We start from the raw sequence: 17,970 nt of genomic DNA on the forward strand, positions 1-17,970 counted from the left end.
ACACTGATTAGAGGATATACTGGTACAACTACTTTGTGGAGTATCTGGTAACATCCAGCAAGACAAGGCTATGCATATCCTATGACCCAGTAATTCCACTTCTAGGTTTACCCCCCTGGAAAATTCTCACACAAGGAAGACACAAGATGTGTATTACAACAGTGTGTGGAAGAGTTAATATATACAATGAACTTTAACATATATTAACTCCTTCAAGCACTGTTGTAATTCAAAAAACTTCAAATGCTTCTAAAAAATTTTATTTCTTGAAATAAGGTGTGAAGCAAGTATGACATAATGGCTAACATTCGGTAACTCACCTGGCATTCTTTTCAGCGTCTAAAAGAGTTTGTGCCAAAGCTCTGTGGGCCTTCTCTGCTTCCTTTGTTAATTTCATATCATGTGCCCGAACCAAACACAGCTCCCTGAAATAAAGCAAGGAAATTTTGTATTCATAGTTGAAGATTTTGAAAATGTTTCTACCTAGGAAATCAGATTTATACTCAGGAATCTTCTCAGTTATCATGTGTACATCTCCTCCTAGTTTTTCTACCTTATAAACCAAATCAAGAAATCTAGTGTTCATTCAGGTGGACTCTTACCACGTTTGGAAATGGTATCAGACTGGCTAGAAAAGGCAGAAAGAAGATGGGGAGGATTCTTTAGAATGGAGTGAAGGCAGATGCTGGCAGGCAAGGCCTTAAGGCTGCTCTATCCTACCCTCTGACATGCCTATCCTATCCTCTTCATTCTTGCCACTAATCATCTTGCCACAAGGTTGGTTGATCACTAAATGTGATTGCTATTATATATAATGTTTATTCTCTTTGGGATTTGAACCTTAACATCCATAATCACGGCACTGCTCTGTAAACCAAACTAAGATAAGCATCTCTATTTTGGAAGGAAGAACAAGAGTCTTTTCCCTATCAAACATACAACAGAGCCCTAGTTTTGTGTTAACATGTGTAACCCGTTTCTACAGTTATATTCAGGTCTTTCTGTTCTCTTGCAAAACACGAAAAGAGAATCAGAGAGTCTTCACCTTTAATCATTCTACTTTCTCTGAGTATTTTTTACTCTCTTTAGAGACAGGGCTTTGAGAAGCACAGTTTTTACCTGGTCAGTTCCTCAATAACATTCTTAAAATTGTACAGTTCTTCTAAAATGCGCTGGTCCATCACTCGCTGAGTTACCATGTCTTTGTAGAAGTCAGTCATATGCCAGGCAATTTGGTCAAGCATTTGTACATACCGCTCTCTGTATGAGAAAGAAGGAAAACAAGACATCATGAAGAAGAAAAGGAAAAACGAGCCAGAAAATATGTGAGAGAGAAAGTAATGTTAGGGAAAGAAATAGTGAACAGATACTCACAAAAGATATGTGGGGAGAAAAAGACAGAAAAAGAAAAGGATCTAGGCTGTGAATTCCTGCCATGCTCATGAATGAATGAGCATTCCAAGTGAATGAACTGTGGAGAATTTTAATCAGAGTTATAATTATTTGGAATATAATGTCTGAGATGTGAAACAAAATAAGGACTTTTTAATTTCTTCTTCTAAATTATAAACTCTATCAGGATAAAAACTATGTCTTACATATTTACACATTTACAACATCTAACAGAGTGCCTTGAATATATTAGAATTTTTCTAAATAGTTTTTTTTGTAAATAGTTGAATTCATGAATAAAACCACTTTCTCAAACTGACCAAAATGTAAAAAGACACCAACTGTTTAAAAATAAACAAAGACAAAGAAGTCTTTAAGTACTAAGAAGTAATTTCTCTTGCTTCTGAATAAAACCAAACAAAATATTTGGAAATGATCACAGATGATAAATTATAAATACCGTAACTGAGCAGTCTTCATTTATTTTAAAAGTGATCTAGGTATTGTATTCTAAGCCTGAGACCCTAGAATTTTAATATCTTTGAGTTGAAATAATCATTTAGCTTGATCTCTCACCCACTGACAAAAAGAATTATCCAGCCCTTGCTTAAACACTTAAAGTGACAGGGAGTTTATCAGCTCAATGTGCAGCTCATACATTGGGACGTATCAATTTTTAAAACACTTTCTTTAGGACCTTCCCTCATGGCAATATAGGGACAAAATATTCTGAAGGGCCTTCCCATTACAACACAACTATATCCATGATAAAGCATACTTCTTGAAGCATTACTGGGCTCACAGAAAGAAATAGAAGTCTCTAGGGATGAAAAAACAACAACAAACTAAATATGGTAAGCTAACAATGGAGTGGGAGGTGGTAACCAGTATTCACTAGGAAAACCCAAGGTCAGAGGTGGCCCAGTAAAAATACCAACATTGGGTCCCAGAGACTAAGCCTTGGGCTTTCTTCAAAGTGGGCAACCTGGAAGTAGGACTATTGGATGAAGCCAAGATTCCAGAAAAGAAAAAATACAAATCATCTCTTCAGGAAGCATCCATGATTTATACCCTGAGGATTTCATGATTAAGATTAGCCAAATATTAGTCACACAAGCAAAGACTGGAAAATACTCATGTAAATAAACCATCATGAATGAGACGCAGAAGAAACAACACACAGTAGATTTAGATACCAATGGTCTTCATATATTAGAATTATCAGATTTAGAATACAAAACTATGCATGAAATGTCTGAGAAATAAAAGATGGAATTTAAACATGAATAAGCAACAAAAAACTTATCACATATGATGAGACAGATATGGACACAAACCAACAGAACTCTCAGGGGAAAAACGTAATTATCAAACTATAAAACTCAATAGATGAGTTACAGCAGAATAGACGTAGCTAAAGAGGGTATTAATGTCCTGGAAAAAATACCCAGAATGCAGCACAGAGACAAGGAGGTGGAAATTATGAAATAGAGATAAAGAGACAAAGAGCATAGAATGAGAAGATCTAATATGTCTAATCAGAGTTCCAGGAAGAGAAAACAGAGAGAATAGAGAATTCATCAAAGAGATCATCACTGATACTTCTCCAAAACTTATGAAGGACATTAATTTATACATAGGATCGTGGTACAGATATAGGTACAAGAAATAAAGAAAGAAATCCAGAGGAACCAAATACATTCTCCTTCCTAAAATAACAACAACAACAACAAAAAAAGACACAGTATGTGAAACAATTTTTGAGACACTGGGTATCAAGCAATGAAAGAAAGTGATTACTGAGACACCAGAAATAAATAAGGTAAGCACTATGATTGCTCCAACTTGCTGGCCTGAGAGAGTTTTCAGGCCATGCAATAAGGAGATGGAACCCATGAGGACCCCACTGGACTCCCTAATTTAAGGAGACAGAGCTAAGAGTCTAGAGAGATGAAAGTGGCTAGAGTTCAGAGGACAAGCTACCAGGGAGAAAAGAGCTGCACAGAGAGACCTCTGGAGGTCTACAGCGGGTCTCCCTCAAGTATTCAGCTAAGTAATGATCAGGGCATAAATGTGAAGAAACTATCTGAGACCAGGGAAAAAACCATCTGAAAGGATCAAAGGTAAGAGTGCCTGGCACTCACACATGGCTCAAAATCATGCCTGTTCCACCTAGCCAAACTGGAAAAATTCATGATTCATGGGAAAGAGGATAAAATACAAAGAAAAGTCTAGTCTCAGTATTCAGGAATAATTAGCCCTAAATTGAGCACTGTTCTGGTCCTGCCTAAAGGTCCCAAAAGGTCAAACTGTTTTCAAGTAACAGTTGTGTCCCAGAATAAAGCTCAAGAATATTTTTAAGAGTACAAAAATACATAGCATCCAATAACGTAAAATTCACAATGTCTGCCATTCAATCAAAATTACCAAGCATGCAAAGAAGTAGGAAAACACAACCATGGGGTGAAAAATCAGTCAATCAAAACTGACCCAGAAATGCCATAAATGTTAGAATTAACAGACAAGAACATTAAAAGTTATCATAACTATATTCCATATGTTCAAAAAGTTAAGGAGACATGGATAGTAGTTTTTAAAAGACCCTAATTGAGCTTCTAGAAATGAAAACTACAGCATCTCAGATGAAAATATCACTGGGTGGGATTAAAAGCAGATTAGATACTGCAGAAGAAAAGATTAGTGAACTTGAAGATACAGCAATAGAAGCTATCCAAAATGAACAGAAAAAGAGAAAAAAATAATTTAAAGACTTCACAACATCAGTGACCTGTGGGATAATTTCATTATTAGCGGCCTAAGATATATATAAATAGACTCCCCTGAAGAGGGGGAGGGCAGAAAAAATACTTGAAGAAAAATGAGCCAAAAATTTTCCATATTTCATGAAAAATATAAATTCACAGATCCAAAAAGCTCAATGAATACCAAGCATAAGAAACATGAAGAAAACTACACCAAGACACATCATAGTCAAATTGTTCCAAAGCAATGATATGGTGCCCAGAATTTAATGAATTCCACAAAATAATGGTCAGGAAATTTTTCATCAGATTAAAATTCAAGTGAGAGTAAAGAAACCAGTCTGGAAAGACCACATAACATATTACCTCAACTGTATGATGGTCTAGAAAAGAGAAAAAGGATAGAGACAGTAAAAAGATCGGTGGTTACTGAAGGTTCAGGGTGAGGGGGGATGGGAAGGGAGGAGGGATAAATAGGTGATGCGCAAGGGTTTTTAGGACCGTGAACTATTCTGTATGATACTGTAATGTTGTGATACCGACTGATACCATATTTTGAAATCAACATGGACAAATTAGTGTGCTTTCCATGTGTAGTATATTTCACTAAGAAAACTTGAAAGAACTGGGGATATTTAGCCTAAGTAACAGAATGCATAAGAGGAAAGACAAAATGGCTGTTTTCAAATATTTAAAGAGCTATAAGGTGAAAGAAAGAATGGACTTCTTTTGAGGATTTTCAGAGTACAAAATTAGGATTAGGGGCTTCCCTGGTGGCACAGTGGTTGAGAATCTGCCTGCCAATGCAGGGGACACGGGTTCGAGCCCTGGTCTGGGAAGATCCCACATGCCGCGGAGCAACTAGGCCCGTGAGCCACAATTACTGAGCCTGCGTGTCTGGAGCCTGTGCTCCGCAACAAGAGAGGCCGCGATAATGAGAGGCCCACGCACCACGATGAAGAGTGGCCCCCACTTGCCACAACTAGAGAAAGCCCTCGCACAGAAATGAAGACCCAACACAGCCATAAATAAAAATAAATAAATTAAAAAAAAAATTAGGATTAGCAGGTAGAAGTTATAGGAAGGTAGATTAAACTTATATAAAGAAGGTGTTTAAATCTTTTCTTATGTGAAATTTGATACACAAAGTAATATGGGCAATGTAAATGAGGAATCACAATGATGAGATGACTACTGACGAACACTTCGTAATTTTTATTGAGATATAATTTACATGCCATAAAATTCACCCTTTAAAAGTGTATGATAGGGCTTCCCTGGTGGCGCAGTGGTTGGGAATCTGCCTGCCAATGCAGGGGACACGGGTTCGAGCCCTGGTCTGGGAAGATCCCACATGCCGAGGAGCAACTAAGCCTGTGAGCCACAACTACTGAGCCTGCGCGTCTGGAGCCTGTGCTCCGCAACAAGAGAGGCCGCGACAGTGAGGGGCCTGCGCACCAAGATGAAGAGTGGCCCCCGCTCGCCGCAACTGGAGAAAGCCCTCACACAGAAACGAAGACCCAACACAGCCAAAAATAAATAAATAAATTTATAAAAAAAAAAAGTGTATGATAATGTGTTTAGTACATTCACAAAGTTGTGAAACCCTCAACCTATCTAATTCTGGAGTATTTTCATCATCCTCAAACACCTCTTAATGGTACCTGTTAGCAGTCACTCTCCATTCCTCTTTCTCTCATTTCCTGGCAACTACTAATCTACTTTCTGTCTAGATTTGCCTCTTCTGGACATTTCATATAAATTGAGTCATACAATATGTGATCTTTTGTGACTAGCCTCTTTCACTTAGCATAATGTTACCAAGGTTCATCCATGGTAAATCATGTATCAGTACTTCATTCCTTTCTATGGTTGAAAAATATGCATTTGTCAAAACCCATAGAACTGTATAACAAAAGACTAAACCTTAATGTAAACTATGAACTTTAGTCAATAATATTGATATATTGGTTCATTAATTATAACAAATATACTACATTAACACAAGATGTTAATAATGAGAGAAACTGTATACAGAGGAGGGAGGGGTATATGGAAACTCTGTATTATCTGTTCAATTCTTCTGTAGATCTAAAACTATTTTTTAAATAAATTTATTTATTTTATTTATTTATTTTTGGCTGCATTGGGCGTTTGTTGCTGCACGCGGGCTTTCTCTAGTTGTGACGAGCGGGGGCTACTCTTGGTTGCGGTGTGTGGGCTCCTCGTTATGGTGGCTTCTCTTGTTGAGGAGCACGGGCTCTAGGCACACAGGCTTCAGTAGTTGTGGCGCATGGGCTTAGTTGCTCCACAGCATGTGGGATCTTCCCGGACCAGGGCTCCAACCCGTGTCCCCTGCATTGGCAGGCGGATTCTTAACCACTGCACCACCAGGGAAGTCCTAAAATTTTTTTTTTTTTAACTTTTTATTTTTTAAAAGAAAGTAAGGTGAGCACATTTTTTAAAAAATGACTAGGCAAGTAACAAGCTGGGAGAAAATATTAAGTATAGTCAATCCTTGAACACTGCAGGGGTTGGGGCACCCACTCCTCTGCAGTTGAAAATCTGTGAACAGTCATCCCTTGGTATCTGTGGGGGATTGGTTCCAGGACCCACTGTGGACACCAAAATGCAACGATGCTCAAGTCCCATAGTTAGCCCTCTGTATCTAAGGTTTGAAATCCACAGATTCAACCAACCATGGATCATGTAGTACTGTATTTATTAGGAAAAAAAAAAATCCATGCTTAAGTAGGCCCATGCAGTTTAAACTCACGTTGTTCATGGGTCAGCTGTATGTATATTTTTAAATACATTAAAATATATGTAAATATAAAATAAAATTATATATATAACAAAAAACTAGTTTCTGAGATGTATAAAGAACTCTTAAAGCTCAATAATAAAAAGACAAACAACCTGATTTAAAACTAGGCAAAAGATTTGAACAGACATTTCACAAAAAGAACATACGGTCAATAAGCTCATGAAAAAGTGTTCAACATCAAGAGTTGGCAGGGAGGTTCTTCCCTGATGGTCCAGTGGTAAATAATCTGCCTTGCAATGCAGGGGATGTGGGTTCGATCCCTGGTCAGGGAACTAACATGCCATATGCCACGGGGCAACTAAGCCTGTGTGCTACAACTACTGAGCTTGCATGCCTCAACTAGAGAGCCTGCATGCCACAAATTACAGAGCCCATGCGTTCTGGAACCCACGCACCACAACTACAGAGCCCACCCGCCCTGGACCTGCACACCACAACTAAAGAAGAGAAAAAAAAAAACCGCATGTCACAACTAGAGAGAAGCCCACACATCACAACAAAGAGCCCACGCGCCGCAACAAAAGATCCACATGCCTCAACAAAAAAGATCCCAAGTGCTGCAACTAAGACCTGACACAGCCAAAAATAAATAAATAAATAAATCTTAAAAGAAAAAAAAAAAGAGTTGGCAGGGAAATGTAGGTTAAAAGCATAGTAACATATTATTATACATCCACCATAATGTCCAAAATTAAAAAGAACTACATAACTAAATGTTGGCAAAAATATGGAGCAACCAGAACTCTCACACACTGTTAGCAGGAGTATATAATGGTACAAACACTTTAGGGAAAAGTATGATTTGATTATCCCCCTTTTTTTTTCATATATATATATTTCTAATAGATCTTTATTGGAGTATAACTGCTTCACAATACTGTTAGTTTCTGTTGCACAACAAAGCGAATCAGCCATATGCATACACATGTCCCCATATCCCCTCCCTCTTGAGCCTCCCTCCCATCCTCCCTATCCCACCCCTCTAGGTCATCACAAAGCACTGAGCCGATCTCCCTGTGCTGTGCTGCTGCTTCCCACCAGTCAACTATTTTACATTTGGTAGTGTACATATATCGATGCTACTCTCACTTCATCCCAGCTTCACCCTCCCACCCCATGTCCTCAAGTCCATTCTCTATGTCTACCTCTTTATTCCTGCCCTGCAACTAGGTTCATCAGTACTTTTTTTTTTTTTAGATTCCATATATATGTGTTAGCGTACGGTATTTGTTTTTCACTTACTAACTTACTTCACTCTGTGCAAGAGACTCTAGGTCCATCCACCTCACTACAAATAACTCAATTTCATTTCTTTTTATGGCTGAGTAATATTCCATTGTATATATGTGCCACATCTATTTTATACATTCATCTGTCGATAGACATTTCAGTTGGTTCCATGTCCTGGCTATTGTAAATAGTGCTGCAATGAACATTGTGGTACATGTCTCTTTTTGAATTATGGTTTTCTCAGGGTATATGCCCAACTAGTGGGATTGCTGGGTCATATGGTAGTTCTATTTTTAGTTTTTTAAGGAACCTCCATACTGTTTTCCATAGTGGTTGTATCAATTCACATTCCTACCAACAGTGCAGGAGGGTTCCCTTTTCACCACACCCTTTCCAGCATTTATTGTTTCTAGATGTTTTGATAATGGTCATTCTGACTGGCACGAGGTGATACCTCATTGTAGTTTTGATTTGCATTTCTCTAATAATTAGTGATGTTGAGCATCTTTTCATGTGCCTCTTGGCCATCTGTATGTCTTCCTTGGTTAAATGTCTATTTAGATCTTCCGTCCATTTTTTTAACTGGATTTTTTTTTTTTTTTTATATTGAGCTCCATGAGCTGTTTGTATATTTTGGAGATTAATCCTTTGTCTGTTGTTTCATTTGCAAATATTTTCTCCCATTCTGAGGGTCATCTTTTTGTTTGGTTATGGTTTCCTTTGCTGTGCAAAAGCTTTTAAGTTTAATTAAGTGCCATTTGTTTATTTTTGTTTTTATTTCCATTACTCTAGGAGGTGGGTCAAAAAAGATCTTGCTGTGGTTTATGTCAAAGAGTGTTTTTCCTATGTCTTCCTCTAAGAGTTTTACACTGTCTGGTCTTACATTTAAGTCTTTAATCCATTTGGAGTTTATTTTTGTGTATGGTGTCAGGTAGTGTTCTAATTTCATTCTTTTACATGTAGCTGTCCAGTTTTCCCAGCACCACTTATTGAAGAGGCTGTCTTTTCTCCATTGTAAGTTCTTGCCTCCTTTGTCGTAAATTAGGTGCCCATATATGTGTGGGTTTATCTCTGGGCATTCTATCCTGTACCATTGATCTATATTTCTCTTTTTGTGCCAGTACCACACTGTCTTGATTACTGTAGCGTTGTGGTACAGTTTGAAATCAGGGAGCTTGATTCCTCCAAATCCGTTTTTCTTTCCCAAGATTGCCTTGGCTATTTGGGGTCTTTTGCGTTTCTATACAAATTGTAAGATATTTTTGTTCTAATTCTGTGAAGAATGCCATTGGTAGTTTGACAGGGACTGCACTGAATCTGTAGATTGCTTTGGGTAGTACAGTCATTTTCACAATATTGATTCTTCCAATCCAAGAACATGGTATATTTCTCCAACTGTTTATGTCATCTTTGATTTCTTTCATCGGAGTTTTATAGTTTTCTGAGTACAAGTGTTTCTCCACCTTAGGCAGGTTTATTCCTAGGTACTTTATTCTTTTCGTTGCAATGGTAAATGGGAGTGTTTCCTTAATTTTTCTTTCTGATTTTTTGTTGTCGGTGTATAGGAAAGCCAGAGATTTCCATGCATTAATTTTGTATCCTGCAACTTTACCAAATTCATAGATTAGTTCTAGTAGTTTCTGGTGGCATCTTTAGGATTTTCTATGTATAGTATCATATCATCGGCAAAGAGTGACAGTTTTTCTTCTTCTTTTCCAATTTGTATTCCTTTTATTTCTTTTTCTTCTCTGATTGCTGTGTCTAGGACTTCCAAAACTATGTTGAATAAGAGTGGCAAGAGTGGTCATCCTTGTCTTGTTCCTGATCTTAGTGGACATGCTTTCAGTTTTTCACCATTGAGTATGATGATTGCTGTGGGTTTCTCATATATGGCCTTTATTATGTTGAGGTAGGTTCCCTCTATGCCCACTTTCTGGAGAGTTTTTATCATAAATGGGTGTTGAATTTTGTTAAAAGCTTTTTCTGCATCTATTGAGATGATGATATGGTTTTTATTCCTTAATTTGTTAATGTGGTGTATCACATTGATTGATTTGCATATATTAAAGAATCCTTGCATCCCTGGGATAAATCCTACTTGATCATGGTGTATGATCCTTTTAATATGCTGTTGGATTCTGTTTGCTAGTATTTTGTTCAGGATTTTTGCATCTGTTCATCAGTGATATTGGTCTATAATTTTCTTTTTTTGTGGTATCTTTGTCTGGTTTTGGTATCAGGGTGATTGTGGCTTCGTAGAATGAATTTGGGAGTGTTTCTCCCTCCGCAATTTTTTGGAAGAGTTTGAGAAGGATCGGTGTTAGCTCTTCTCCAAATGTTTGATAGAATTCACCTGTGAAGCCAACTGGTCCTGGATTTTTGTTTGTTGGAATATTTTAAATTACGGTTTCAATTTCATTACTTGTGATAGGTCTGTTTATATTTTCTAATTCTTCCTGGTTCAGTCCTGGAAAATTGTACCTTTCCAAGAATTTGTCCATTTCTTCGTGGTTGTCCATTTTATTGGCATACAGTTGTTTGGAGTAGTCTCTTATAATCCTTTATTTCTGCAGTGTCAGTTGTGATTTCTCTTTTTTCATTTCTAATGTTATTGCTTTGCGTCCTCTCCCTTTTTTTCTTGATGAGTCTGGCTAAGGGTTTATCAATTTTGTTTATCTTCTCAAAGAACCAGCTTTTAGTTTTATTGCTCTTTGCTATTGTTTTCTTCGTTTCTATTTCATTTATTTCTGCTAGGATCTTTATGATTCCTTTCCTTCTACTGACTTCCGGTGTTCTTTGTTCTTCTTTCTCTAGTTGTTTTAAGGGTAGGGTTGAATTGTTTACTTGAGATTTTTCTTGTTTCTTGAGGTGAGATTGATTCTTCCCTCTTAGAACTGCTTCTGTTGCATCCCATAGGTTTTGGGTCGTCATGTTTTCGTTGTCATTTGTTTCTATGTATTTTTTAATTTCTTCTTTGATTTCTTCAGTGATCTCTTGGTTATTTAGTAGCGCACTGTTTAGCCTCCATGTATTTGTGTTTTTTACAGTTTCTTTCCTGTAATTGATTTCCAATCTCATAGTGCTGTGGTCAGAAAAGATGCTTGATACGATTTCAGTCTTCTTAAATTTTCCAAGGCTTGATTTGTGTCCCAAGATGTGATCTATCCTGGAGAATGTTTCATGTGCACTTGAGAAGAAAGTGTACTCTGCACTTTTGGGTGGAATGTTCTATAAATATCAATTAAATCTATCTGGTCATTTAAAGCTTGTGTTTCCTTATTTATTTTCTGCTTGGATGATCTGTCCATTGGTGTAAGTGGGGTGTTAAAGTCCCCTACTATTATTGTGTTACTGTCGATTCCTCCTTTCATGGTTGTTAGCATTTGCCTTATGTATTGAGGTGCTCCTATGTTGGGTGCATAAACATTGATAATTGTTATATCTTCTTGGATTGATCCTTTGATCATTATGTAGTGTCCCTCCTTGTCTCTTATAACAGTCTTTATTTTAAAGTCTATTTTATCTGATACGAGTATTGCTACTGCAGCTTTCTTTTGATTTCCATTTGCATGGAATATCTTTTTCCATCCCTTCACTTTCAGTCTGTATGTGTCCCTAGGTCTGAAGTGGGTCTCTTGTAGACAGCATATATATGGGTCTTGTTTTTGCATCTATTCAGCCAGTCTGTGTCTTTTGGTTGGGGCATTTAATCCATTTACATTCAAGGTTATTATCGATATGTATGTTCCCATTACCATTTTCTTAATTGTTTTGGGTTTGTTTTTGTGGGTCTTTTTCTTCTCTTGTGTTTCCTGCCTAGAGAAGTTTCTTTAGCATTTGTTGTAAAGCTGGTTTGGTGGTGCTGAATTCTCTTAGCTTTTGCTTGTCTGAAAAGCTTTTGACTTCTCCATCAAATCTGAATGAGATCCTTGCTGGGTAGAGTAATCTTGGTTGTAGGTTTTTCCTCTTTCATCACTTTAAGTATATCCTGACACTCCCTTCTGGCCTGCAGAGTTTCCACTGAAAAATTAGCTGATAACCTTATGGGGATTCCTTTGTATGTTATTTTTTGTTTTTCCCTCGCTGCTTTTAATATTTTTTCTTTGAATTTAATTTTTGTTAGTTTGATTAATATGTGTCTTGGTGTTTTTTTCCTAGGGTTTATCCTGTATGGGACTCTCTGTGCTTCCTGGACCTGGGTGACTATTTCCTTTCCCATGTTAGGGAAGTTTTCGACTATAATCTCTTCAAATATTTTTCTCAGACACTTTCTTTTTCTCTTCTTCTGGGACCCCTATAATTTGAATGTCGGTGTGTTTAGTGTTGTCCCAGAGGTCTCTCAGATTGTCTTCAATTCTTTTCATTCTTTTTTCTTTATTCTGCTCCTCGGTAGTTATTTCCACCATTTTGTCTTCCAGCTCACTTATCCGTTTTTCTGCCTCAGTTATCCTGTTATTGATTCCTTCTAGTGTATTTTTCATTTCAGTTATTGTGTTGTTCATCCTTGTTTGTTCTTTAGTTCTTCTAGTTCTTTGTTAAACATCTCTTGTATTTTCTCAATCCATGCCTCCATTCTATTTCTGAGATTCTGGATCATCTTTACTATCATTACTCTGAATTCTTTTTCAGGTAGATTGCCTATTTCCTCTTCATTTATTTGGTCTTCTAGGTTTTTACCTTGCTCCTTCATCTGTGACATATTTTTTTGCCATCACATTTTTTTTTTTTTTTTTTTAATGAGTGGGATTGTGTTCCTGTCTTACTGGTTGTTTGGCTTGAGGCTTCCAACATTGGAGTTTGTAGGCTATTGGGTAGAGCTGCGTCTTGGTGCTCAGATGAGGAATTCCATGAGACCTCACTCCGATGAATATTCCCTGGGGTCTGAGGTTCTCTGTTAGTCCAGTGGTTCAGACTTGGAGCTCCCACCACAGGAGCTTCAGCCCAACTTCTGGCTCATGAACCAAGATCCCACAAGCCGCATGGGGCATCAAAACAAACCAAAAACTAACAATAACAAAGTAAAAAATAAAATTAGACCAGGAAACTAACAGATATGTTAGAAAGAATATAACAATTAAAATATAGGTGAATCAACAACCAGAAGGTACATCAGTACCACAATAGTAAAAAAGGGGAGGAGGGAAAAGGAAAAAAAAAAAGGGGGGGGGGAAGGCCTTGGCTGTGGAGGGCAGGGCCTAAGCAAGGGCGAGCTTTGGGTGGTGGGCGGGGCCAATGCTCAGGACCCACAGGGCTGGAAAAGGCCCTGGGGGTTGTGGGGGGTGGGGCTTAGGCTCAAAGAACAGACGGGGCCCAGGCATGCCCCCCACCCCTGGTCTCAGAGGGCAGGGTACCTCACCTGGGAGCCCAGCAGGCTTCCTGGGCTCGAGTGGGTGGGGCAAACGCCCTCCTCTCCTCTCCTGCTCCTCCAGTCTGGGAGGGCCCCTCCTGCCTGCCTCTCCTGATCTCCCTGGCCTCCTTCCTATGCCTCCAGGACCAATGCGGCTGGGGCGGGGAGGGGGGAGGCTTGGACGGCAGGGGACCTGCCTGGGAGCTCAGCAGGCTCCCCAGGCCTGAGTGGGCGGGGCAATCGCCCTCCGCTTCTCTCCCACTCCTCCCCAAGTGCCCCTCCCGCCTGCCTCTCCTGATCTCCCCTGCCTCAGGGTCACCGATCCTGTCTGGCCTCCACTTCTCCTCCCTCCTCAGTCCCCCCATGTCCTACCGGTTCACTTTGGGGTTCCTCCTGTCTCCTTGAGTGTCAGAGTCCTCCACCAGCAGCAGGCACCCTAGTTGTGGGGAGATGCTAACTCCACATCTTCCCACACCGCCATCTTGACTTCACCCCTTGATAATTTCTTATAAGAATAAACTTAAACCAGGACTTCCCTGGCGGTACAATGGTAAAGACTCCGTGCTTCCACTGCAGGGGGCACAGGTCCAATCCCTGGTTGGGGAATTAAGATCCCACATGCCATGAGGCATGGCCAATAAATAAATAGATAAACTTAAACTTACTTTATGAGGTTTTGTACAACATGGGGAATATAGCCAATATTTTTTAATAAGTGTAAATGGAAAGTAATCTTTAAAGTTTGTATAAAAATAAACAATTTTCGAAAAAAATTTAAAAAACAAACTTATGAACTAGCAATCCCATTCCTACATATTTACCCAAGAAATGAAAGCATATGTTCACAGAAAGATTCTTACAAGAATGTTCACAGTAGCTTTATTCATAATAGCCCCAAACTGGAAACAGTGCCCATCAATAGGAAAACAGATAAACTGCTTTTTGTTCCATTCATACAATGGAATACCACTCAGCAATAAAAAGGAACAAACAGCCCATATATGCACAATGTGGATGAATTTCAAAAGCATGCTCTGTAAAAGAAGCCTTACATAAAAGAGTATATACTGTATGATCCCATTTGTATGAAGTTCCTAAATAGGCAAAACTAATCTAAGAGTCAAAGAAGTCAGAACTTCTGGAGAAGCAGGGGTGGGCATTTCCAGGGAAAGAGCATTAAGGAACTTTGTGAGGTGACCATAATACCCTATATCTTGATAAGGGTTTGGGTTATTTAAGTGTATGTATCTGTCAAAAGTCAACAAATGCAGACAAGATTTGTTCATTTTATTATATGTAAATTTTACTTAAAACGGAAAAAAAGGCAAATAAATAATGAACTCTGATTAATGATATACATGCTGAAGTATCTGAAGGAAATACACTGATGTCTGCATTTTACTTTGAAGTACATGAAGTTGGTGGATAAACAGAAGCATGGCTAGATGGACAGACAAGCAATAAAGCGAGAACAGTATAATGTTAATGGCAGAATCTAGATATATGTGTGCTCACAGTAAAATTCTTTCAATTTTTATGTGGGTATTTGGAAATTCCCTTCATAAAATATAGGAAAAAATAAAAATAACAATAACTGAACAATGTCAGATGGCTACATCCAAAGATATTTATAGTGTCAACCAAAAATAATTACTGCAGTAGCCCTATTTCTGTGTAATCTGAGTCTTATTCAGCTTATAACCAATCTGTCAGTTATTCTTCCCTCTATAAAAAATGCTTATTATGAACCTCTGTTTCATATGAAACCCTCCTTCTACAGTAACAGGCCTAAGAGACACTTCACTCCCAATCATAAAAGAATATGGTGTCAAACATCCGAACAGAAACCACCTTAAGGAAGTTCTCAACCAATATATTTTTACTATAGAAAATATAATAGAAATGCACTTAGGTCCCTTATTATCAATAGAGTAGAGAAGTTACTTTTGTGATTTTCTTAAAAGCAGATATAAATATAATTCTAATATAAAATTCAGGAGGAAACTGGGGTACTCCAATAACAGCTCTAACCTGATTTTGGATAGTAGTTCTCCTCTATCTGCACAGTCCACACTGACTTGTCGAATAAGTTCATGAAATACTGTATTATAAATGGTCTGTTCCTTCTTTAATATATGAAGTAGTTTGTGCATCTGGCAAAAGATAAGTAAGATAATCAGTATTTACTACAGTCTTGCCAGGAAAAAACAACTTAGGAGGTAAGCACTCAATGTGAATAAGTTTTAGAAATACCTTGATTAATTTGTTCACTTACATTTTCCTTTATAAACATATATAAAAAATGATACATTTAAAAAAAATCTATGTCTAATCATGCACATCTTTATATGATGCACTGAGAAAGTCACAATATCACCACTATGTTATACCTGCCAAAAATACAAAACCTGAATTGAATAAGTACACATCAGACAAACCAAAATTGAGGAACATTCTATAGATATTGAGGTCAAGAAAAACAAAGAACGGTTTCAGGTTCTAGCTGTCTAAAGGAACATGACAACTAAAAGCACTGTGTGATCCTGGGATCCCGAAATGTAGGGGAAAATAGCTATAAAAGCCATTACAGGGACAATTAATAAAATTTGAAGCTTGAATATGAACTATATTAGATAATACTATCATATCAATGTTAAATTTCCTGATTTTTATAACTGTATTATGGATATATAAGAGATTGTCCTTATTTATAGGAAATATACCCTAAAATATTTGGTGATAAAGAGGCATGAGGTTGCCAGCTTACTCTAAAATGGTTCAGAAAAAAACCATACACATAGAGATACATAGAGAGGGAAAGAGAATGATAAAGCAAATAGGCCACAGTGTAAACAATTAGCAAACCTGGGTAAAGGTTACATAGGAGTGACTTATATTGAACTTGTCTATAAGTTTCAAATTCTATAAAAATAAAAATTTATAAAACAAAAGAGAAATAGCCCCATAAAGAAAAAAAATCTGTATCTATGTAAGACTGAAAGAGCTCTTTCATTAGGTGCAAAATAAAAATTATAAGTGATAAGAAAGCATGGTTTAATTGGCAGTGTTTTTAGTGGTACATAAAATAATAAGGGTCTTATAATCAGTAGTGCCTTATATTCAATTAAATACAATAATAATGACTAAAAATTAATTATACAATGTTTACCACATGCCAAGCACTGTCCTAAGCAATCTACATTCATTATGTCATTTAATCTCTACAACAACCCTATGAGGTAAATAATATTATCTGTAATTTGCAGATGAGGAAATCAAGATACAAATACACTAAATGACCTGCCCAAGGTCATCAGCTAATAAACGGCAGGGTCAGGAGTCCAATCCAGGCATTTTACCTCCAGAGTGCATGCTCTTAAGCACTGGTTTACATTGATCTTTGCAATTACCTTGGTTGGCCCTGTATATGCCTGATTTTCCACACCAGCCCTCTCTAGCATAGTATCCATCACATCATTCAGCTGGACCACTTCTACTCTTTTATTAGGTTTCCTAAAAGATTAAGATGGCAGACATATATAATTAGTGTTACAATAGGTCATGCTCAGATGGCAAAAGGAACATAATATGTATAAAGAAAATGTACATACTATGGAATATTAATGGTATTTTAAAGCGTTATACCTATATGTACAATACTAATCTAGTGGGATATCAATAATACAGTAAAACAAAATACAAAAACAAAACAAAACAAAAACCAACAAAAATGCAATGTATGATCCTCTTTTTCATAAAAGAAAATAATGTTCCACCTCCCAAAAAAACTCTATACCCCTATTGTGTAAGATTGTAAGAACACAGAAAAATGTGGAGTAATAAACACCAAGCTGCTAAGATCCGCTACTTCACAATATAAAAGAAAAGGGACAAGGGATAGATAAGAAAAAAAGCCTATAGCAAAATGGAGAAACACTAATGGATAAATTTAGAATATAAAAGTTATAAATTTTTATAACTTTTATAAAGTTATATATGATCCAGCAATCCCACTTGAAATCAGGATCTCGAAGAGAGGGACTTCCCTGGCAGTCCAGTGGTTAAGACCCCATGCTTCCACTGCAGGGGGCATGGGTTTGATCCCTGGTCAGGGGACTATGATACTGCATGCCGCGTGGTGTGGCCAAAAGAAAAAAAAAAAAAAAAGGATCTTGAAGTGATATTAACACTCCTGTGTTTATTGAAGCTATTCACAACAGCCAAGATGTGGAAACAACCTAAATGTCCATTGATGAATGGATAAAGAAAATGTGGTGTGTGTGTGTATACATATATATATGTATACACACACACACATACATACATACATACATACACACACACTGGAATATCGTTCAGCCTTAAAAAAAGAAGGAAATTCTGCAATATGCAACAACATGAATGTCCCTGGA

General features: G+C 37.5%; 1 protein-coding gene across 10 annotated transcripts in view; it reads right to left on the reverse strand.

Moving 5' to 3' along the window:
• The window catches only part of AXDND1 (axonemal dynein light chain domain containing 1), an 89,409-nt gene that overhangs the window by 62,073 nt on the left and 9,366 nt on the right, over positions 1 to 17,970 (reverse strand). For 9 of the 10 annotated variants that reach the window (XR_014264700.1, XM_082465236.1, XM_082465241.1 and 6 more), the window contains 4 exons: positions 16,969 to 17,071; positions 15,590 to 15,711; positions 1,120 to 1,260; positions 321 to 425 (listed from right to left, as the gene is read on the reverse strand). Coding sequence is in view for 9 of the 10 variants with exons in the window: in XM_082465236.1 (XP_082321362.1) it covers positions 321 to 425; positions 1,120 to 1,260; positions 15,590 to 15,711; positions 16,969 to 17,071 (471 nt within the window). In the remaining variant the exon portion in view is untranslated. The remainder of the gene's footprint in view (positions 1 to 320; positions 426 to 1,119; positions 1,261 to 15,589; positions 15,712 to 16,968; positions 17,072 to 17,970) is intronic. The other variant, XM_082465240.1, reaches the window with a different exon arrangement.

This window comes from Balaenoptera physalus (genome assembly GCF_965194825.1).
Source record: "Balaenoptera physalus genome assembly, chromosome: 1".
Lineage (NCBI taxonomy): Eukaryota > Metazoa > Chordata > Mammalia > Artiodactyla > Balaenopteridae > Balaenoptera > Balaenoptera physalus.